General features: G+C 44.9%; 1 protein-coding gene across 5 annotated transcripts in view; it reads right to left on the bottom strand.

Moving 5' to 3' along the window:
- The window catches only part of pds5a (PDS5 cohesin associated factor A), a 304,278-nt gene that overhangs the window by 17,717 nt on the left and 265,233 nt on the right, over nt 1-21,328 (bottom strand). For all 5 annotated transcript variants that reach the window (XM_038791382.1, XM_038791383.1, XM_038791380.1 and 2 more), the window contains 3 exons: nt 21,210-21,272; nt 16,410-16,549; nt 5,288-5,405 (listed from right to left, as the gene is read on the bottom strand). In XM_038791382.1, coding sequence (XP_038647310.1) covers nt 5,288-5,405; nt 16,410-16,549; nt 21,210-21,272 — 321 coding nt within the window. The remainder of the gene's footprint in view (nt 1-5,287; nt 5,406-16,409; nt 16,550-21,209; nt 21,273-21,328) is intronic.

Below are 21,328 nucleotides of genomic sequence, written 5' to 3'. Positions count from 1 at the left end.
TGCACCCTGCTCACCTGTGGGTCACACAGTGGGGAAAGAGTACTACTTACAGAGGAGGTGGCAAGTAACCTTTTTAGGGACCATGGGCTGGGGGAAGTTTGAAGACTTTGGATTTTGGGTGGTTCCACCTGTGACCTGGACTTGGGAAATTTTATTCAGTGGGAGGGAGGGTTAGTTTGTTTGCGCATGCGGTTGTTATTACTTTTTTTATTATTACTTACTCTGTAATTACGTTGAAGACTTTTTTGTACTATTTTACTCTGCGTTTGGGGGTGTTTTGAATGAAAATATGTGGGGTTCGTGGGCAATGCGGAGGGAGTTAGGGTGGGGATAAAGGAGCTTGGTGCGATGTGGTGATGAGGTGGGGCAAGGGAATAAGGGGGCTACGTTATGAACAAAGCATGTCCTTTGTCTTGGGTGGGGTCACCATGCTAGTATGTATGCTAGTTAACGGAAGCGGGGGCGGGGGGTGAAGAGTTTGGTGGGTTATGGGGTTGGGAATGGGAGGTTTGTTTTCCTGTTTTTTTTTTGTTTTCGGCTTGGGCTAGAATAGTGGGCCTGGGAGGGGCAGAGTGGCTGACGTTGAAGGCTTTTTTTTTTGGAGGTGGTGTTTGGAGGCGGATGGTGATGACCATCTTGGGCTGACCCGGGTGGCAGGTGAGACAAGGGGAGTCCATTGAAAATTGTGTACGGCTGATCGGAGGGGGGGGGGGGGGGGGGGGGGGCGACTATGTGTCTAGATTCCCCCCCTCCACCCGACCAGGTTGGTGTCATGAAATCTTAGGGGTCTGAATGGACCGATCAAGAGGCGTTTCCGCCAGTAAGATGAGCGGGGTGTTTGAGGTCTTCTACAGAGGACCGTAGAGGCGCTTCTTGGATGGCTTGAATTTCCCGGTGATGGAGGAGGGGAAGGTGCAGGGGCTGGATGCTCCAGTTGGGCTGGACGACACGATGAATGATGCTGCCATATATCATGGACCCAGTGGATAATATGGATTGAATCATGGGGGTACTCAGAGTTTGGGCCGTTTTCAGGGTGTAAGCTTCATGTGAGAAAAAGCGAGGTGTTCCTGATCAATGGGCAGCACGGTAGCATATTGGTTAGCACTGTGGCTTCACAGTGCCAGGGTCCCAGGTTCGATTCCCTGCTAGGTCACTCTCTGTGCGGAGTCTGCAGGTTCTCCCTGTGTCTGTGTGGGTTTCCTCCGGGTACTCTGGATTCCTCCCACAGTCCAAAGACGTGCAGGTTAGGTGGATTGGCCATGCTAAATTGCCCTTAGTGTCCAAAAAGGTTAGGAGGGGTTAGCGGGTCAGGGTGGAAGTGAGGGCTTACGTGGGTCGGTGCAGACTCGATGGGCCGAATGGCCTCCCTCTGCACCGAACGTCCCATGTTCTAATGCTCAGATTCAGTGGAGAGGTTTGGAGAAGTTGCCATTTCGGCTCATCATAGCTGCGTTCATGTACATGGTAGAGGGGATCAAGGGGGTCTTTAACAGATGGGATGTTCTTCCGCTTTTGTTGGAGGGAGGGCCCAGACAGTGAAGATGCCCGTTTTGCCGAAGTTGCTGTTTGTCCTTCAGAATCTCTTGATTTTCGGGCCCAAGTCTTTTTTTTGGGAGGTTAAATATTTCGGATTTTATATGGGTGGGAAAGGTACCTCTGCCGAGAAGGATGTTTCTGGAGAGGGACTGGTGGAGGGGAGGTTTGACTTTGGAAGTGGGTTGTGGAGTAAAGATCAGTGTGGGGGTGGATGGAGGAGGCTTTGCGTAGGGGGACAGATTTGAGGGCACTGGTGTTGTCACCTCATGTATGTGCTTTGTTTGCACCCTTCTTCCGCCCTGTAGCCAATCACTGTTCTGTCAATATACCATTTGTCCCTGTTCTCTGTTGATTATTCTTGTGTCTATTGTGTACGTTCCTCGGCCGCAGAAAAATACTTTACACTGCACTTCGGTATATGTGACAATGAATCAAACCAAACTCTTCCTTTTTCACCGGCTAAATACGCCACGAGCCTGGCAGTAATTGCATTGCTCCGAGTCTGGAATCAGGTGCAGACAACACGTTAAGATTGTTCTGTGGTAATCATAGGGAGGGAATATAATGGCTCAGGGATTTGTTGGTGGAGGGTAGGTTTGCAGAGTTTGGAGAGAAGTTTGAGTTGCCGAGGGATAATGGGTTTCGATATTTGCAAATCAGGGACTTTGTGAGGAAGCAGCTGGCTACATTTCTAAGGTTGCCACCCCATTATTACTGGAAAAGGTTCTGTCTGAGGGCAAGATAGGGTATGGTAGGGTCTCTACTATGGGGAGTTAATGGAGGAAACTCGGTGATGGAGGCAAAACAGAGGGAGGAGCTGGGGGGGGGGGTACTGGAAGCAGCATATGGAGCAAGGCCCCGCAGAGAATAAATTCAACCTCCTCTTGTGCAAGATTCAGCTTAGTTCAATTCAAAGTGGTGCAGAGAGCACACATGACAGTATCACGGATGAGTCCTTTTTTCCCCCGGAGGTGGAGGATAAATGTGGGAAAGGGCCGGCAAGCCACATTCACATGCTGGTCTTGTCCGATGTTGGAGGAGTTTTGGGAGGCTTTTTCTGGGGTTATGTCAGAGATTTTGGGGGTGAAGGTCGCCCCAAGTTCTTGGGTAGCGATAGAACATAGAACAGTACAGCACAGAACAGGCCCTTCGGCCCTCAATGTTGTGCCGAGCAATGATCACCCTACTCAAACCCATGTATCCACCCTATACCCGTAACCCAACAACTCCCCCCTTAACCTTACTTTTTAGGACACTACGGGCAATTTAGCATGGCCAATCCACCTAACCCGCACATCTTTGGACTGTGGGAGGAAACCGGAGCACCCGGAGGAAACCCACGCACACACAGGGTGTTGGAGGTTCCGGGAGTGCAGGTGGGGAGAGATGCTGATGTATTGGCCTTTGCCTCCCCGATAGCCAGATCTTGATGGGTGGAGCCCCCCCAAAGCGGCAGCATGGGCGAGTGGCCTGGCATAAATCCTACATTTGGCAAAGATAAAATTTGCCATCAAGGGGTCAGAGGGGGAGATCTTCTCGAGGTGGTTGTTCATCGCCATCTTTAAGGAGTGGTAGATGTCAGTGGGGAGGGTTTTATTATATAATGATAAACTGGGACATGCGGTGGGGGGTTGGGGGGGGTTCAAGGGAATGGAGAGGTTTTTGTATTGTGGCACATGAATGAAGATTAAGGTTTCCTGTCTTTTGCATACGAATTCAAAATGTCTTGAAGAAGATGATATTTTTTTGAAAAGAAACAACATCAGGAGAAAAACAAGGCATCTGGAGATATTTGAGTTAATTGTGAGCTAGGAGGGATTGTAAACACCAGATCATGTTTGCTTTGACTAATCTAACTGAATATTTTTGGTAACATGACAGAGGAGATTGATAGACAGAAAGCAAAGGATGTTGTCTACATGGATTTTAAGAAAGCATTTGACATGCACTACATTAAAGGCTGGTTAACAAAGTCGAGGTTGATGGAATAAGATGGTCAGTGTTGGCTTAAATGGGTGGCACCAGTACTGCTGCCTCACAGCGCTGAGGACCCGGTTCGATCCCGGCCCTGGGTCACTGTCCGTATAGAGTTTGCACATTCTCCCCGTATCTGCGTGGGTCTCACCCCTACAACCCAAAGGATGTGCAGGGTAGGTGGATTGGTCATGCTAAATTGCACTTTAATTGGAAACAAAAGTGTTGATTTGAATGAGAAAATTGTTTAAGAACAGAAAACAGCAAGTTGTTTGCTTTTTTGGACAGGAAGATGGTAGACAGGTGTTCCCAAAGTTCAGGACGATTGATTTTTTTTGATGTATACAAATTACTAGAAATGAAATGATATCGGAGTACAGTATAAATGTCAAAATTTGCCTATGATACCAAACTTGAGGGTCTGGCAAACAGTAAGGGTGATGCAGAAAATTGTGAAGGGATATATTTTGGCAAAAGGGACAACAATTACACAGTTCTAAAGAGTGTTCAGGGATAAAGGTGTTCAGAAATTCATGTGCAGAGATCTTTGAAGGTGGCAGGGCATATCAAGAGCAGTTAGCAAAGCAGCATCCAGTTCTGGTCACCATACTTGAGGAAGGATGTGAGGATCCTTCAGAGGGTGCAGACGAGATTTACCAGAATGCTTCCAGAGATGGAGGATTTTAGCTACAATGTTAACTTGGACCTCATCAGTGTTGGTATCCTTGGGAGATTGAGGAAATATTTGATAGTGATGCACAAAGTGACGACAGGTTCAGATGAGGTAGACAAAGAAAAGCTAATGGTTCGGAAACTAGGAAATAGATTTAAGATTTTGGGCGGGAGATGTGGGATTGCGGAGAAGGATTTTTTAATATGCTGCTTATCAGGGTGGTGGAAGCATATATGACAAATGATTTCAAAAGAAAATTGGATGGGCGTTTGAAGGAAATAAACTTGCAGGGCGGCAGGGACAGAGCAGGGAATGGGTCTGACCGGATTCCTCTGCAGAGAGCCAACATGGACTTGATGGGCTGTATAGCCACCTTCTTAATGACTAAGGCAATGAAAGAGCCTCAAGATCAGATTTAGTGAGCTGAAATCATGGCTGCTTGGTCCTGGCTGTCAATTTCTGTTCATTAAAAATAGCAATTGGTCAAAAAGGCTCTCCCTGAAGTATATGGAATCCACAACTCTGCTTCAAACCAGCACAGCAGTGATTTTTTCTTCTTGGGTAGGAGATATTTTTGATTTTTGTGGGGAGCAGGGGCAGCAGCGAGGGGGAGGAGTAAGTAAGAGAAAAGTGCATTTTATATCAAATTTATTTCCTGTCCTCTACAAGAGGGCAGCACGGTAGCATGGTGGTTAGCATAAATGCTTCACAGCTCCAGGATCCCAGGTTCGATTCCCGGCTGGGTCACTGTCTGTGTGGAGTCTGCACGTCCTCCCCGTGTGTGCGTGGGTTTCCTCCGGGTGCTCCGGTTTCCTCCCACAGTCCAAAGATGTGCGGGTTAGGTGGATTGGCCATGCTAAATTGCCCGTAGTGTCCTAAAAAGTAAGGTTAAGGGGGGGGGGGGGGGGGGGGGGGGGTTGGGTTACGGGTATAGGGTGGATACGTGGGTTTGAGTAGGGTGATCATTGCTCGGCACAACATCGAGGGCCGAAGGGCCTGTTCTGTGCTGTTCTATGTTCTAAGAGAAATTTCCCTTCTAAGGTCAGGATATGCTACACTGACCCGTGGGAGTTCAGGATCCAAACACAGTAGATACTGCACCTTGTTTTTGACTGGTTCCTCTTTCTTCTCCGTTTTAGCCGGTACAACTGTAAGTAATATTACTGGATTTTCCTCATTCTCACTAACTTCGGTTTCAGGAATTTCTGAATTTGGTTCCCTGTGATACAAAGTAAACAAATATGCTAAGATTTCTTCTGAAGTCATTAGCAGTATACCAAAGTGAGTGTACGATTTTTTTTCAATTGGTCGCTCAGCAACTGTCACCGTAAACATACTTTCAAATGGAATTAGCAATATTAAAATATAAAAGTAAAATGTTGCGGATGCTGGAAATTGGAAACAAAAACAAAGTGCTGGCAGGATCTTTGGAGGCAAAAAGAGTCAATGTTTTGAGTCAATATGACTTTTCTTTAGAACTGATGGGAAGTATCCTCCCTCCTTGGTGCGTCATTGGCTCAGTAGGTAGTGCACCTACATTTGAACCAGAAGCTTCAGGTTCAAGTCTCATTCCAGGTCTTGTTGGCCACAGAACTGTTTATTATGCAGTTCAATAGATTGATAACAAGACCATACGACATGGGAGCAGAATTAGGCCACTCGGTCCATCGAGTCTGCTCCGCCATTCAATCATGGCTGATATTTTCTCATCCCCATTCTCCTGCCTTCTCCCCATAACCCCTGATCCCCGTATTAATCAAGAACCTATCTATCTCTGTGTTAAAGACACTCAGTGATTTGGCCTCCACAGCATTCTGCGGCAAAGTGTTCCACAGATTCACCACTCTCTGGCTGAAGAAATTCCTCCTCATCGCTGTTTTAAAGGATCGTCCCTTTAGTCTGAGATGGTGTCCTCTGGTTCTAGTTTTTCCTACAAGTGGAAACATCCTCTCCACGTCCACTCTATCCAGGCCTCGCAGTATCCTGTAAGTTTCAATAAGATCCCCCCCCTCATCCTTCTAAACTCCAACGAGTACAGGCCCAGAGTACTCAGTCGTTCCTCATACGACAAGTTATTCATTCCAGGGATTATTCTTGTGAACCTCCTCTGGACCCTTTCCAAGGCCAGCACATCCTTCCTTAGATACAGGGCCCAAAACTGCTCACAATACTCCAAATGTGGTCTGACCAGAGCCTTACACAGCCTCAGAAGTACATCCCTGGTCTTGTATTCTAGTCCTCTTGACATGAATGTCAACATTGCATTTGCCTTCTTAACTGCCGACTGAACCTTCACATTAACCTTCCTCCTTCCAAAGTGTACAACCTCACACTTTTCCACACTGTATTTCATTTGCCACTTCATTGCCCACTCCCCTAGCTTGCCCAAATCCTTCTGCAGCCCCTTTGCTTCCTCAATACTACCTGTCCCTTGACAGATCTTTGAATCATCTGCAAACTTAGCAACAGTGCCTTAAGTTCCTTCTTCCAGATCATTAATGTATATTGTGAAAAGTTGTGGTCCCAGCACAGACCCCTGAGGCACACCACTAGTCACCGGTTGCCATCCTGAAAATGACCCCTTGATCCCCACTCTCTGCCTTCTGCCAGTCAGCCAATCCTCTATCCATGCCAGGATCTTACCCGTAACACCATGGGCTTTTAACTTATTTAACAGTCTCCTAATCCCCTGTCAAAGGCCTTTTGGAAATCTAAATAAATCACATCCACTAGTTCTCCTTTGTCTAACTTCCTTGTTACCTCCTGTCAGGTGGAGGTACCTTTAGGAAATGGGTGTTTATCAAATAGCTGCAGTGGTGTTAGTGTGTGGGTGGTGCTGGGCTCTGCTCTTTACTTTCATTTTGTGCTGAAAGCTGGTTTTGGCTCTGTGTTTAGTTTCGCTTTCAGTTGGAGAGCTGCATGTGAATCAAGCAGATATGTGTATTAATTTTTTCTCTCTAAAAGTAAAGAATATCTTTAGCTCATTGATGATTTCAAAGTAATACCTGTTTCTGTAGAGAATTTAAACTTGCTGTCTTTGTTAAAAAGTGTTTTGGATTTATGGATGTGGTTTGGAAAGTTACAAAGGGTTACCGATAGAATATTGCATTTTGGAAAGTATCAGTGTTTGTATTTGATAAACTGTAAACTGTTGATAAAATGTTAACTGGATTCATAGAATAAACACAGGTTTTGTTTAAAAATACGTTTAGATCTCTGTTGCATCACACCTGTAAAGTGGGCCCTTGTGCTCCCCATAACCACAGTCTATTAAAAGTTGTGAATCAGGTGAACTCCATGATACACTTTGGAGTTTTCTAAACCCTGGTCCATAACACTCCTCAAAGAATTCTTACAGATTTGTCAGACACAACCTCCCTTTGACAAAGCCGTGCTCACTGTGCTATTTTACCATGCACTTCCAAGTACTTTGCGATCTCATCTTTACTAACAGACTCTAAAATCTTACCAATGACCGAAGTCAGGCTAACCGGCTAATAATTTCCCATCTTCTGCCTCCCTCCCTTCTTAAACAGTGGTGTTACATTAATCATTTTCCAGTCTTCTGGGACCCTTCCTGCCTCCAGTGATTCCTGAAAGATCACCACCAATGCCTCCATAATTTCCTCAGCTATCTCTTTTAGGACCCTGGGGTGTAGTCCATCCGGTCCAGGTGACTTATCCACCTTCAGACCTTTCAGTTTCCCCAGAACCATCTCCTTATTAATGGTCACTGCACTCACCTCTGCCCCCTGGTGTCTTCCACCGTGAAGACTGATGCAAAGTAACTATTCAGTTCGTCTGCCATTTCTTTGTTTCCTATTATTACTTCTCCAGCCACATTTTCCAGTGGTCCAATGTATATTTTTGTCTCTCTCTTACCTTTTATATATTGAAAAAAACTCTTCCTATTTTCTGTGTAACCCTTCCAACACTTCCCCATCATCACAAAAAGTGTGAAGATACAAAACAAACTCGGTATCTTCACCTAAGCCATTGACATGAATTGAAAATAGCTGAGACCTTGGCATTAATTAGCACCCACAGGAAGAGCTTGCCAAACTGAAAATTACCTATTTATTCAGACTGTCTGATTTCTGTCCTTTAATCAATCTTATACCCATGCCAATATATTACCCACTAAAGCCCTCATCTTGTGCAACATCCTTTGTGTGGCATCTATTGAATGACGTTTGAAAATATTGATGGGGTCTAATTGGAATTCTGTACAACTGAAAGATAATTTCCACTCCTTTGTATTCCAGAACCTTTGAGATAAAGGCCAATTTTCAAAAATATTATTTTTTCTACCCATCCACCAGCTTTGTGATTTCTGTACTTTTACATTTCCTTGCCCCTCCATAGTTCCCAGTTTATTGCATTTAGACAATACTTGGATATAATGTGGCAACTAGGGGCTTTTCACAGTAATTTCATTGAAGCCTACTTCTGACAATAAGCGATTATCATCAAGTAGACTTACATTAACACTGCAATGAAGTTACTGTGAAATGTCCTTAGTCGCCACATTCTGGCGCCTGTTCAGGTACTGATAAGACGATAATTTCCGAATTTATCCCACTTTCCCTTAACTGATAGAGTGGTGTGTGCAATTTTCCAATCCAAAGGGACAAATTCTAAACGTTTGGAAGATCATGACTAACACCCAATTTCCTCACTAGTTAATCAGGTTCTGGAGTTTTGTATATCTTTAATAGGTTCTCCATTACCATTTATTTTAAACAATGCAGAAATCAAATCTAGTTTGTTCCTCCCATGATTTATTTTTACTTTTCCTTGTAAGTCTGGTACCTTAAGGCAGATACAAAGCAGTTTAGTCTGCCTTTCCTGATTTCCAATTATATTACCTGCATCTGTCACACAGAGGCTCATTACTCTTAGCCACCCTATTACTATTAGTACATCCTTTGCTATGCCCTTTCCTACCAGCAGGACAGACCCGAGAGTTTGCAATACAATGGTATACATTCAGGAGGGAGTGGCCCTGGGAGTCCTTGTGGCATCACATTAAGCACGAGCAAGGAAACCTGACTGATTACCACCTGCTGTCTTCCCTCAGCTGGTGAATGAGTAATTTACCGTATTGAACACTACTTATGTGAGAGTACCTTTAAGAAATGGGTGTTTATAAATGGGTGTGTATATAAATATCTGTAGTGAGAGTTCCTTCAAGAAATGGGTGTTTCTTACTGCAGTGATGTCAGTGTGTGAGTGGAGCTGGGCTGTCTGTCAGCTTTTTTACTTTTGTTTTAGGCTGTTTGCTGCAGGGTGTGTTTTAGTTTTGTTTTCAGTGCTGGAGCTAAAGCCAGACAGAGCAGGTATACTGTTGATAACTCTGCCATGAAAAGACTATCTCTTGATCATTTGGTGAATTCAGAATTATAAATGTTTTCAGCAGCGAATGTAAACCGGATTTGCTTCTGTTAAAAGGTGTTTCTTCTGACTTCTGGATGTTGTTTGGGAAGTTATTAAGGATTATTTAGTGTTGTATTCTTTGGGGGTTGTATTTGAATTGATGGTTGCTAAGATGTTCACTGTATGTTTCAAAAAGGTTAACTTGAGTTCATAGAATAAACATTGTTTTGCTTTAAAAATTCGTTTTCCATTTCTGCTGTACCACACCTGTAGAGTGGGCCGTGTGCTCCCCATAACCACAATCTATTAAAAGTTGTGGGTCAGGTGAACTCCATGATACACTTTGGGGTTCTCTAAACTCTGGCCCATAACACTTAGAAGAAGCACGAAAGGGAGCGAGGCCACGCAATGTATCCCATTTACTTTAACTTCAATGTCCATCACCAAGAGTGGTTGGATAACCACTACTGACTAAGCTGGCAAGGTCATGAAGCGCACATCTGCCTCCCTGCTCCTACAACAGTGGGTGCAAGAATAAACAACAGTGGGAAGAACCTATTTCACCTCATCCTCACTAATCTACCTCACAGAGTTGGTATGGGTGACCACTGCAGAGACATTGTGCACTCAGATTGAGGACTCCCTCCATGGTGTTGTTCGGCACTACCAGTGCAATAAATTAGATAGATTCAGAACACATCTAATTAATGAAAAAGCAGCTACAGAATTTTTTACAACCACAATTTGGCTTTAATCTCGCTTAATATCTGGCATTTATCTCACTCTACCATTGCGATCAACTCAGGGGATTATACTGGTTCAATGAGGAGTGCAGGAGAATATGCCAGGAGCAACACCAGGCATACTTAAAAATGAGGCAACAACGTGGGATCACTTACATACTCAACAGAGGAAGCAGCATGCTCAGAAAGAGCGAATTGAATCCACAACCAATGAATCAGGCAGACGCTCTGCAGTCCTACCACATCCTCTCATGAATGGTTGGGGCATTTAAATGTCGAACTGGAGGAGTCTGCTCTTCAAATATCCCCATACTCAGTGATAAAGAAGCTCAGAACAGCAGTCCAGAAGACAAGACTGCTTAATTGCAACCATCTGCAGCCAGAAATGCTGTCAGGATGATCCATCGTGTTTTCTACTCCGGAGGTTCCCACCATCAAAGATGGCAGTCTTCTACCAATTCAATTATTCCACGTGATATATTAATAAATGACTGAAGGCACTGGATACATTGAAGGCTATGGACACAGACAATATCTCAGCGGTTGCACTGGAGACTTATGATCTGCATCTAGCCCTAAGCCACCAGTTCCAGTGCAGCCACATCACAGGCATCGATTTGACAATATGGAAACACACCCGAGGACCTCATTATAGTTTTGGTCCAAACATGGACAAAAAAGCTGCCAGAGGGAAGGTGGGAGTGACTGCTTTCGTGACATTAAGGCAGCAGTTTAGCAAAATTGAATCCATGGGAATCAGGAAGATAGGTCTCTACGGGAGAAAGCTCCACACTGGTTGATTCAAACCTAGAGCAAAAGGTTTGTGGTCGTTGGAGGTCAACTATCTCAAACCCAGGACATCACTGGAGTTTTTCAAGGTAGCGCTATATGATGCCCAACCATCTCCAGCTGCCACATCAATGATTTTTCATTCATCATATGATTAGAAGTTCATTGATGATTGCAGTGTCTGCTATCATTTACAACTTGTCAGATACCATAAAAAACATGGCCACATGCAGCAAGATCTGTCCAGCATTCTGGTTTGGCCTGACGGACTTCCAGTGGCAGCCATGAGTAAGCCGTCGTACAAAAGGTGGCTCTTGTCCAGGAACTCTGGTTTAGGCCTTTTAACTGGACCAAACGAGCACCCAAAGGGCTAAAAGTCCCGCAAACTACCCTCCCATTTACTGTGGAGCCAGCTACGATGCTGAAAAATCAACAATCCAGCCGTAAAGCCAGCACAGTAGCACAGTGGTTAGCACTGTGGCTTCACAGCGACACGGTGCCAGGTTCGATTCGCCCGGCTGGGTCACTGTCTGTGCGGAGTCTGCACGTTCTCCCCGTGTCTGCGTGGGTTTCCTCTGGGTGCTCCGGTTTTCTCCCACAGGTCTAGAAAGACGTGCTCTTAGGTAATTTGGACATTCTGAATTCTCTGTGTACCCAAACAGGCACCGTAATGTGGCGACTAAGGGCTTTTCACAGTAACTTCATTATAATGTAAGCCTACTTGTGACAATAAAGATTATTATTATTATAAAAGCAGGGAGATAAAAACTTCAACCTCGGAGCAGGGAAGCCTTCCTGGCAACATGGAGCCGGAATCGTCAGTGCAGACTCAGGTGATGATGGAAAAGGTGATGGAGTTCATCATCACCGAGCTCCAGAGGCATAGGGCAGCAATGAAGGTGGACCTCTTGGCAGCAGTGTGGTCAGCAGTAGAGACCATGAACACCCCCTTAAAGGAGGCAACAAGCAGAGTAGAGTGGCGGCTTGAGGCCCAAGAGGCAATGGTGTGCTCTATCCCGCCAGACAATGGGTCACAAACCAGGGCAAGATGTCTTACTTCAACTCCCCGGTGGAGGCCAACAGGTTTGGAAGAACAAATTTGGTTAGTAACAGCAAAGGACAATGGCCTAAATGCTGCCATTAATGATCCAGAAGGGACAGGGGCAACTGTGCACAGGGTAGTGGGGATGGAAGAAGAGAATCAGGTGGGATTGTAAAAATGGAACCTCGATCCTTGGGCGGAGCTGATCCACCAGCGAACAAGCTGGTATATGGAAGTAAAGGGAAGGTAGGGGCCTTAATGTACCACTCGGGAAGGATGGAGTGGCGGGGGAAGCAACAACCCAGGGTGGGCAAGAGGCAATAGGCAAGCAAACGGGAGGATAGGGAAGAGCAAAAAGACTAAGGAATGGGGAAAAGGTAGATGGGAGGAGCAAGGGAAGGAGGTAGAGTGTTGGTTGCAACAGGTCGCATATGGACACAACGGAAAAGAGGGGATGGTGGCCACCTTAAATGGCCCGAGAACAAGAGCTGGCCCAGGCAAACAAGGTCAGACCCACAAGGTGCATGGCTGACCCCACGGAAGGGGGAGGGGGGAAGAACCTCTCCATTAGGATAGTTACGTGGAACGCAAGGGGCCTCAATGGGCTTGCGAAAAGATCCAGAGTCCTTACCCATCTCAATTGCCTGAGTGTGGAAGTAGCCTTTGGGGCAGCACGGTAGCATTGTGGATAGCACAATCGCTTCACAGCTCCAGGGTCCCAGGTTCGATTCTGGCTTGGGTCACTGTCTGTGCGGAGTCTGCACATCCTCCCCGTGTGTGCGTGGGTTTCCTCCGGGTGCTCCGGTTTCCTCCCACAGTCCAAAGATGTGCAGGTTCGGTGGATTGGCCATGATAAATTGCCCTTAGTGTCCAAAATTGGACTTAGTGTTGGGTGGGTTACTGGGCTATGGGGATAGGGTGGAGTTGTTGACCTTGGGTAGGGTGCTCTTTCCAAGAGCCGGTGCAGACTCAATGGGCTGAATGGCCTCCTTCTGCACTGTAAATTCTATGATTCTAAGAGAAGAGAAGCAACTAAGAGAGAAAGACCGACTGCGGGTAAGGAACATACGTATTGTTCCACATGTGCTTTGACACAAGGGCAAGGGGGTTACCATACTAGCGAACAGGGGAGTCCCAGGGAGCCATATTAGGAATGAATGGCACAAGAATGGCAGCACGGTGGCACAGTGGTAAGCACTGCTGCCTCATGGCCCCGAGGTCCCAGCTTCGATCCTGGCTCTGGGTCACTTTCCGTGTGGAGTTTGCACATTCTCCCCATGTCTGCATGTGTTTCACCCCCACAACCCAAAGATGTGCAAGCGAGGTGGATTGGCCATGCTAAATTGCCCCTTAATTGGAAAAAATGAATGGCACTGGGGTTAAACGCCTTTACGAAGCAGAGGGTAGACACATGGAGGTTCAAACACCTGAGGGAGAAGGTGTTCTGCTTCCTCTCCCAATTGCACACTGCCTAGTCCTGCATAGACTTTTTACAGTATGGTAAATGGTGCTTCTAGGGTAGGGGGGGCTGAATACTCCGTGACAATAATCTCCGACCACACTCAGCACTACATGGACGTGAGGTTGGAGACAAGATGGGCCAGCACCCCTCTCCAACAAGGCGTTCTGTGAAAAAACATCACAAGCCATCGATGGTTAGGTGACCTGCAAGCAGAATGAGGAGATAGGTCTCACCCACCACGTTCTGGGAGGCAATGAAGGTGGTGAGCGGGGGGGGGGGGGGGGGGGGGGGGGGGGGAGGAGATAGGAGGGGGAAGAGGAGGAGGAGAAAGAGAGATGAGGCCTCTAGGGACAGGAAAGAAAAGGCAGTCGCCAGTGCCTGATCGCATCCATAATGGAAGTGGCTCGCCGAACTCCACGGTCCCGACCGTGGAACTGGTGGAGAGGAAAAAAGTACAGATAGAATTCGACCTGCTTTCCACTGGAAATGCAGTCCACCAGCTCTGCCAGTCATGGGGGCCTTCTAAGAGCATGGAGACAGGACCAGCCACCCCCTGACACACCAACTAAGGAATCAGGCTGCCTCAAGAGAAATTGCGCAGGTTCAGGACAGGAACAGGAGGATGGTCGCGGCCCCGAGCTAGATCAACAGGGCCTACCCAAACTTGTACCGGGACCTGTAACCTCCGAGTCCCCAGTTCCTCGATGGACTTGAGATACCAGTTGTGGGGGAAGACATGAGACAGGAGCAGGAAGCACCGCTGGGGCTAGATGAGATCATGGAGTGCATTACTCTATGCAGTCAGGGAAGACACAGGGACTGGACAGGTTCCTGGGAGACTTCTATAAAAAGTTTGCGGCAGCACTGGCCCTGTTCCAGCAGGAGATGTTCAAAGGCTCGCTGTCAAAGGGATGGCTAGGAGAGCTAGAGGTGGAATGGGTTCAAATGGAGGAGGGCTCCTGTCTGGCAATGTCTCTCTGGGCACTAGCCACCGCCTCAGTCATAGTCCCCCACCAACATACTCCAGGAGTCCGGTGGTAGTAGCCACATTAAGGACCTGGAACCAGTTCAGGCGCCACTTCAAATTCATTGGTATGTCTGTGGCGTTAATAATAATGTTTATTAGTGTCACAGGTAGGCTTACATTAACACTGCAATGAAGTTACTGTGGAAATCCCCTAGTCGCCACAATCCCGCGCCTGTTCGGGTACACTGAGCGAGAATGTCCAATTCACCTAACAAGCACATCTTTTGGGACTCTAACTCTTCACAGCGCCAGGGACCCGGTGCAATTCCTGGCTTAGGTTATTGTCTTGCGGAGTCTGCACGTTCTCCCCGTATCTGCGAGAGTTCCCTCCGGGTGCTCTGATTCCTCCCACAAGTCCTGAAAGACGTGCTTGTTAGGTGGAACACCTTTCTTTTGGGGGGGTGACCCACCCCGTAGAGGAGAAGAAGGGAAATAGGCTCGACATTCTGAAGGGCACAGGTCCCCCAACACATAAAAGACTAGGTAAACAGAGGAATGGCAGGTCGACCCAGGAAACAAAAGGGGACTCAAGAGAAGGTCAACTGTCCAGTCCTGTAACATAGCCAATCAACAGAACGTAAACTGCCCACAGGTCACTCATGCCTTTAGTAGAGACACCAAAGTTGCATAACAACTCACTAGCCTGTCATTTGTCTCCTATTTCACTTTTTCCATCTTTGTTATTTGATGAACAGAGTAGTGTTATATTTATCTCTGTTATTGTAAATACCATATTTTTTCTCAGTGTGTTCTATATACACACCAATGCAAATAATAAAATGCCAATATTTCTGTTACTGGGGTTACTGTTACTGTAATTTCTGATATGTTGGTTTTGTTCTGCTCAGTAATTTTTGGTATAAAATGTTAAAAGTCCAATAAAAATATTTAAAGAAAGGTTTGGGCTGACAAGTTGCAAGCGGCATTTGTGCCAAACAAGTGCCAGGCAATGGCCTTCTGCAACAAGAGAGAATCTTAACATCTTTCCTCAATATTCAACAGCATTACCATCGCTGAATCCCCTACCATCAAGGTTACCATTGACCAGAAACTGAACTGGACCAGCCATATAAATACTGTGGCTGCAAGAGCACGTCAGAAACAGAGACCACGATGGCGAATAGCTCACCTCCTGAACTCTCAAAGCCAATCTAATATCCACAAGTCTGGAGTGTGATGGAATACTCCTCACTTGACTGGATGAGTACAGCTCCGACAATATTCAAGAAGCTCAACTCCATTCATGACAGGACAGTCCACTTGATTGGCATCCATTTCCACCACCAGTGCTCAGTAGCAGCAGTGTGTACCATCTACAAGTTGTACTGCAGCAACCCATCAAGGCTCATTTGTCAGCATCTTCCAAAACCATGACTTCTTATCACCTAGAAGGACAAGAGCAGCGATGCCATTGAACACCACCATCTGCAAGTTGTCTCCAAACCACACACTACCCGGACATGAAACTATATTGCTGTTCCTTCCCTATCGCTGGGTCAAAACCCAAAACTCTATTTCTAACAGCACTATGACTGTATTTACACTGTATGGACTTCAGCGGTACAAGGAGGGGGTTCACCACTATCTTTTCACTGGCAATTGGGGATGTACAACAAATGCTTGCTTTGCAAGCAACATGCCATCTTATCAACTAATAAAACATATTATTTTGCTTTTGTTCATATTTTCTCAGTCCGTGGAATCTCGATCACAAGAGAATCAAACATTCAGTAATTTAACACCCAGTCAAATATTTTATCATACAAAGTGGAGTAAAGCCGTACCTTCCCCTGTTTGCAGCTGGCGAGCTGGGGTCTGAATTTCCACTTATATTACTTCCAGTCTCTGTAGTTCTGTCTTGTGGTCTTCTACCAGCAGCTGATAAAGGTTTGTTTACTGCACCCAATACAGTAGCTGGCTTGGGCTGAGAATAAGTATACCACATGTGTAAGTCAACATAAAAATTAAACTTTCAATAGACCAATGCCTTTTTTGTATGTTGTAGAAGCTTGGGTTTATCACGCATTGGAATTCTTCAGATACCACAAGTGTAGCCAAAATTCTTTTTAACTAAAGGAATTGTTGAAATAATAATCTGGAACATTCTCCAGCTAGTGCTTTTCCAAAAACATTGAAATCAAATTTTAACAGGCTACTGCAAATGGGTAGTCGCAATGCAATGCACATGACAACCTGTATTGTGATAGAACAAAGTTTGAAAACTCCAGTCATATTGCCTGAGTGATGAGGCATTGGAAGCTCCTATTCCAAAAAGAGAACATGTTTTTGCAACCAATGAAAGTGGCAACAAATACCAATATATATGATCTAAACACAATCTCTTGGTATAAAAGAGGAACATTATAATACCAATGAGGTGAACTTCATAGTATAGTTCTGTTTTAAAAAATGTACATTACACCTGTTTCACCATGAAGCATTTTTCATTAACTGATATCATTTCCAAAGTATCATAGCAAACCAAGCAACAAATAAAATATTACGCACTCAAATCCACATATATCTATCACATCACACCTCTTCAGTTCATTTTATCATGAGTGATATCACAACACAAAAGTTCAACATTATATTGCACTCTAAAACTTAACAGATCCCCAAATTGCAGGGCACTCATTATGGTTTCCTATGAAAATAGGTTGTCCGCTTTGGTGGGAAGAATGGAAAAGCAGATTATTTAAATGGAGAGAGGTACAGAGGGATCTGAATGTCCTCATGCATGCTGACTTTCTGCGATTCATGCAAGAACAGCAAGCAATCAGGAAAGCAAATGCATCATTGGTCTTTATTGCAAGGGAGTATAAAATTAAGGAAGTCTTGTTACAACTGTGAAGGGCTTTGGTGAGAACCATGCTTAAAGTATGGCGAACAGTTTTGTTCTCCCTTGCAAAAACCTATATATTTCAGGAGCAATATATTGCATTGGAGGCAGTTCAAAGAAGGTTTACTTGTTTGATTCCTGGAATAAAGGGGTGTCTTTGGAGGAAAGGTGCACCAGGTTGGGTCTAAACTCATTGACGCTCAGGAAAGTGAGAGATGATCTTATTGAAACACACAAGGCACTTGACACAATAGGTGCTGAAAGGATGTTTCCTCTCGTGGGGGAAATTTAGAACTGGGGCGCAGCTTCAGAATAAAGGGTCTCCCGTTTAAGACAGGTGTGGGGAGTTCTTTTTTCTCGCAGAGGGTCATTAATCTTTGGAATTCTCTCCCCAGAGAACAGTGGGGGCTGGGTCATTTTGAATCTATTCATACGAGTTAGACAGATTTCTGATCTACAAGGAGTCAAGGGTTACAGTTGCAGGCAGTAAAATAAATCTTTAAATTTTTAACATTCTAAAGGTGTTGCTATGCTTCTGAGCTCAGGGGTTCATGATCAGCGAGACAGACTTCACTCGGGGGTCTGGCTTACTCAGCAATATCGCCAGTGGTCGTGACACATCTATTCTTGCATTAAACTATCCAGGAATATTGTTTTAAAATTGTAAAAGCTTCTATAATCATTTGAAAAGGGAAAAGCTAAAGTAAATATTTGTCCCTTAGAGGCAGAGACAGGAGAAATTATTACAATAATAATCGCTTATTGTCACAAGTAGGCTTCAATGAAGTTACTGTGAACATCCCCTAGTCGCCACATTCCGGCGCCTGTTCTGGGAGTCGGTACGGGAATTGAACCCACGCTTCTGGCATTGTTCTGCATTGCAAACCCACTGTGCTAAACCAGCTCCAGAAATTATCTTGGGGAAATAAGGATGTGGCAGAGATGTTGAACAAATGTTGAGAGTCTGTCTTCACAGTTTGCTGATGATACAAAGCTGGGTGGAGAAATGTAAGCTATGAAGAAGATGCCAAGAGATTTAAACAGGTTAAGTGGGAGGGAAATAAGGTGGCAGACGGATTATAATAGGGGCAAATGTGAATTTTATCACAGAGTGAAAAGCATGTTTTAAACGCCATGAGACTTCTAAATGTTGATGTTATTTTTTAAAAACGCATGAGACTTAAAAATGTTGATGCTCAGAGGACTTGAGTGTACTTATACTTGTACAGCGAATACAAATTTAGCATGTAGATACAGCAAGCAATTAGAAAGGCAAATAGCATGTTGTCCTTTATTGCGAGGGAATGGGAGAACAAGAATAAGGAATCTTGTTACAATTATAGAGGGGTTTGTTTAGACCACATGTGGAGTTGTGTGCAATTTCTGTCTCTCTAGGTAAGGATGGATGTAGGGCGGCACGGGGGCAAGTGGTTAGCACTGCTGCCTTACCGCGTTGAGGACCCGGGTTCCATCCCAGCCTCGGGTCACTATCTTTGTGGAGTTTTCACATTCTCTCTGTGTCTGCATGGGTCTCACCCCCACAACCCAAAGATGTACAGGGTAGGTGGATTGGCCACACTAATTTGCCCCTTTATCGGAAAAATTTAAAGAAAAGGTCAGGAAGAATGCACGCATTGAAGATGGCACTATGAACATAGAATATACAGTGCAGAAGGAGGCCATTTGGCCCATCGAGTCTGCACCGACCCACATTAAGCCCGTACTTCCATCCTATCCCCGTAACCCAATAACCCCTCCTAATCCTTTTGGACACCAAGGGCAATTTAGCATGGCCAATCCACCTAACCTGCACATCTTTGGACTGTGGGAGGAAACCGGAGCACCTGGAGGAAACCCATGCACACACGGGGAGAACGTGCAGACCCCTCACAGACAGGAGCCCAGCGGGGAATCGAACCTGGGAGCCTGGCGCTGTGAAGCCACAGTGCTAGCTACTTGTGCTACCGTGCTGCCCAAAGGCCATTACAATGGTTCTGGCATGAAAGAAGATTGTTCCATGATGAAACGCTGAGCAAATTAGGAGAATATTCTGAAATTTAGAAGAATGAGAAGTGATCCAATTGCAACATATATTCTGAGGAGATGGTGGAGCCATGTCAATGTCACTGGATTAGAAATCCAGAGGCCTAGGCTGAGACACTGGGGACATGGGTTCAAATCCCTCCAGGAAAGCTGGTGGCATCTAAATTCAATTAATAATTCTGGAAGATGAAGATAATCCCAGTAATGATATCATGACAGCTATCATCACTTGATGTACAAATCCATCTGGTTGGCCAATGTCCTCTCGGGAAGGAATTCTGCTATCTTTGACACCGGAAGGTTACCTCCCCTAAGTTGAAAATCTGGAACAAGGGGGCACAGCCTCAGGATAAGTGGGTGACCATTTACGACTGAGTGGAGAATTGTTTTCACTGATTTATGAATCTTTGGAATTCTTTATCCCATAAAGCTGTGGATGTTCCGTCACTGAGTTAATTCAAAGCAGATAGATAGATAGATTTTGGTTTCTAATGGGATCAAGAGATACGGAGATATCATAGTGGCATTAAGACAGAAGCTCTGCCATAAAAATGTAATATATAGGAACAGAAGGCCCTTCTGACCCTCACGCCTGCTCCACCTTTTACTAAGATCATGGCTGATCTAATCTTTGCGTCAATTCTACTTTTGTGCCGGCCCCGTAACCCTCGTCTTCCTCCTGTATCAAAAATCTGCTTTGAACAGGTTGAATGAGGGTGCATGCATGTTGGGCCATATAGTATACTACTACTCCTATTCCAATATCCTTTTAGTCACTTTAACACACATAAATAAAGTTGGAAGCTATTGTGTAATTTTGGTTTAAATTGATATATTTTGGAAACTACCTGCAAGCCTGACTTGGATCCTTAACTGCAGGGAGGTTTAGCACTTTTGAACAGTTCCAGGGTCAAGACCAACAGTAACTCTGTATTAAACTCATGCTGTATGTCTGAGCACAACACTCTACCGCCAAAACTAGATCAAACAGCATTGGATGGGAAACTTGCAGCTCCAACACCCAACAGTGGTTCAGTTCCACGACAGCTTGGCACTGGGACAAAGAACCAACAAATTATTCCCATTTTAGAAGTTACAGTGGAATTGAAATGTCAGCAACCTTGCCACCACAAAATGGATATCTGTTCTTTCAAATTGGTGTAAAATCCAAGGTGTTCTGTTCTTTTCCCAAATACTTTTAAGCACAAACTCCCCATACATGGAAACTGAATCTGTGCTTGATGCAATATGGGGTCATGGATCTGAAAGTCAGGAAACCATGGGCGTGGCAAGGAGAGCATGAGAGAACGTGTGCAAAGTAATTTTAATGCACATTTCAACATTTAATTACAAAAGCAATGACAAAAGCCTCGCCACCTTCTAAAAGAAAACTGGAAAGTAAATCATTAACTTTTTTGTCGGTAAATTGTTTTGCTGTTTAATTTCATACTCGGAGATGTCACTTGCAAAATGGATCATTCTGCGCTTATGGTTCCATAGCATCTGCATCAAAACTTGTGGATCAAGTAAATTCTGGGACAGATGCGGAGCAAAGCTTTGTATATTTTCTCCAAAGAGTAGTCTCATCCTCAGAGGAACAGAGAGAACCAGTACAAATATCTTCCACAAAATATTGCTAATTTGCATAAACTGTGAGCAGTTTTATAATGTGACAGCAGAGGATTGGGTTGAGACTTACCTTCCCTGTGAGTAATAATGTTTTTGCTTCATCTGACAAGTAGCACTTATTATTGCCGGAATCCTAAGCAAAGAAACATTCATCAAAAATAATATATTTGCAATTGTGACACAAAATAC

This window comes from Scyliorhinus canicula, chromosome 3 (assembly GCF_902713615.1).
Source record: "Scyliorhinus canicula chromosome 3, sScyCan1.1, whole genome shotgun sequence".
In the NCBI taxonomy this organism is placed as follows: domain Eukaryota; kingdom Metazoa; phylum Chordata; class Chondrichthyes; order Carcharhiniformes; family Scyliorhinidae; genus Scyliorhinus; species Scyliorhinus canicula.
Note: the sequence above shows the minus strand (reverse complement) of the source record. Positions and strands in the feature narration are given on the sequence as shown.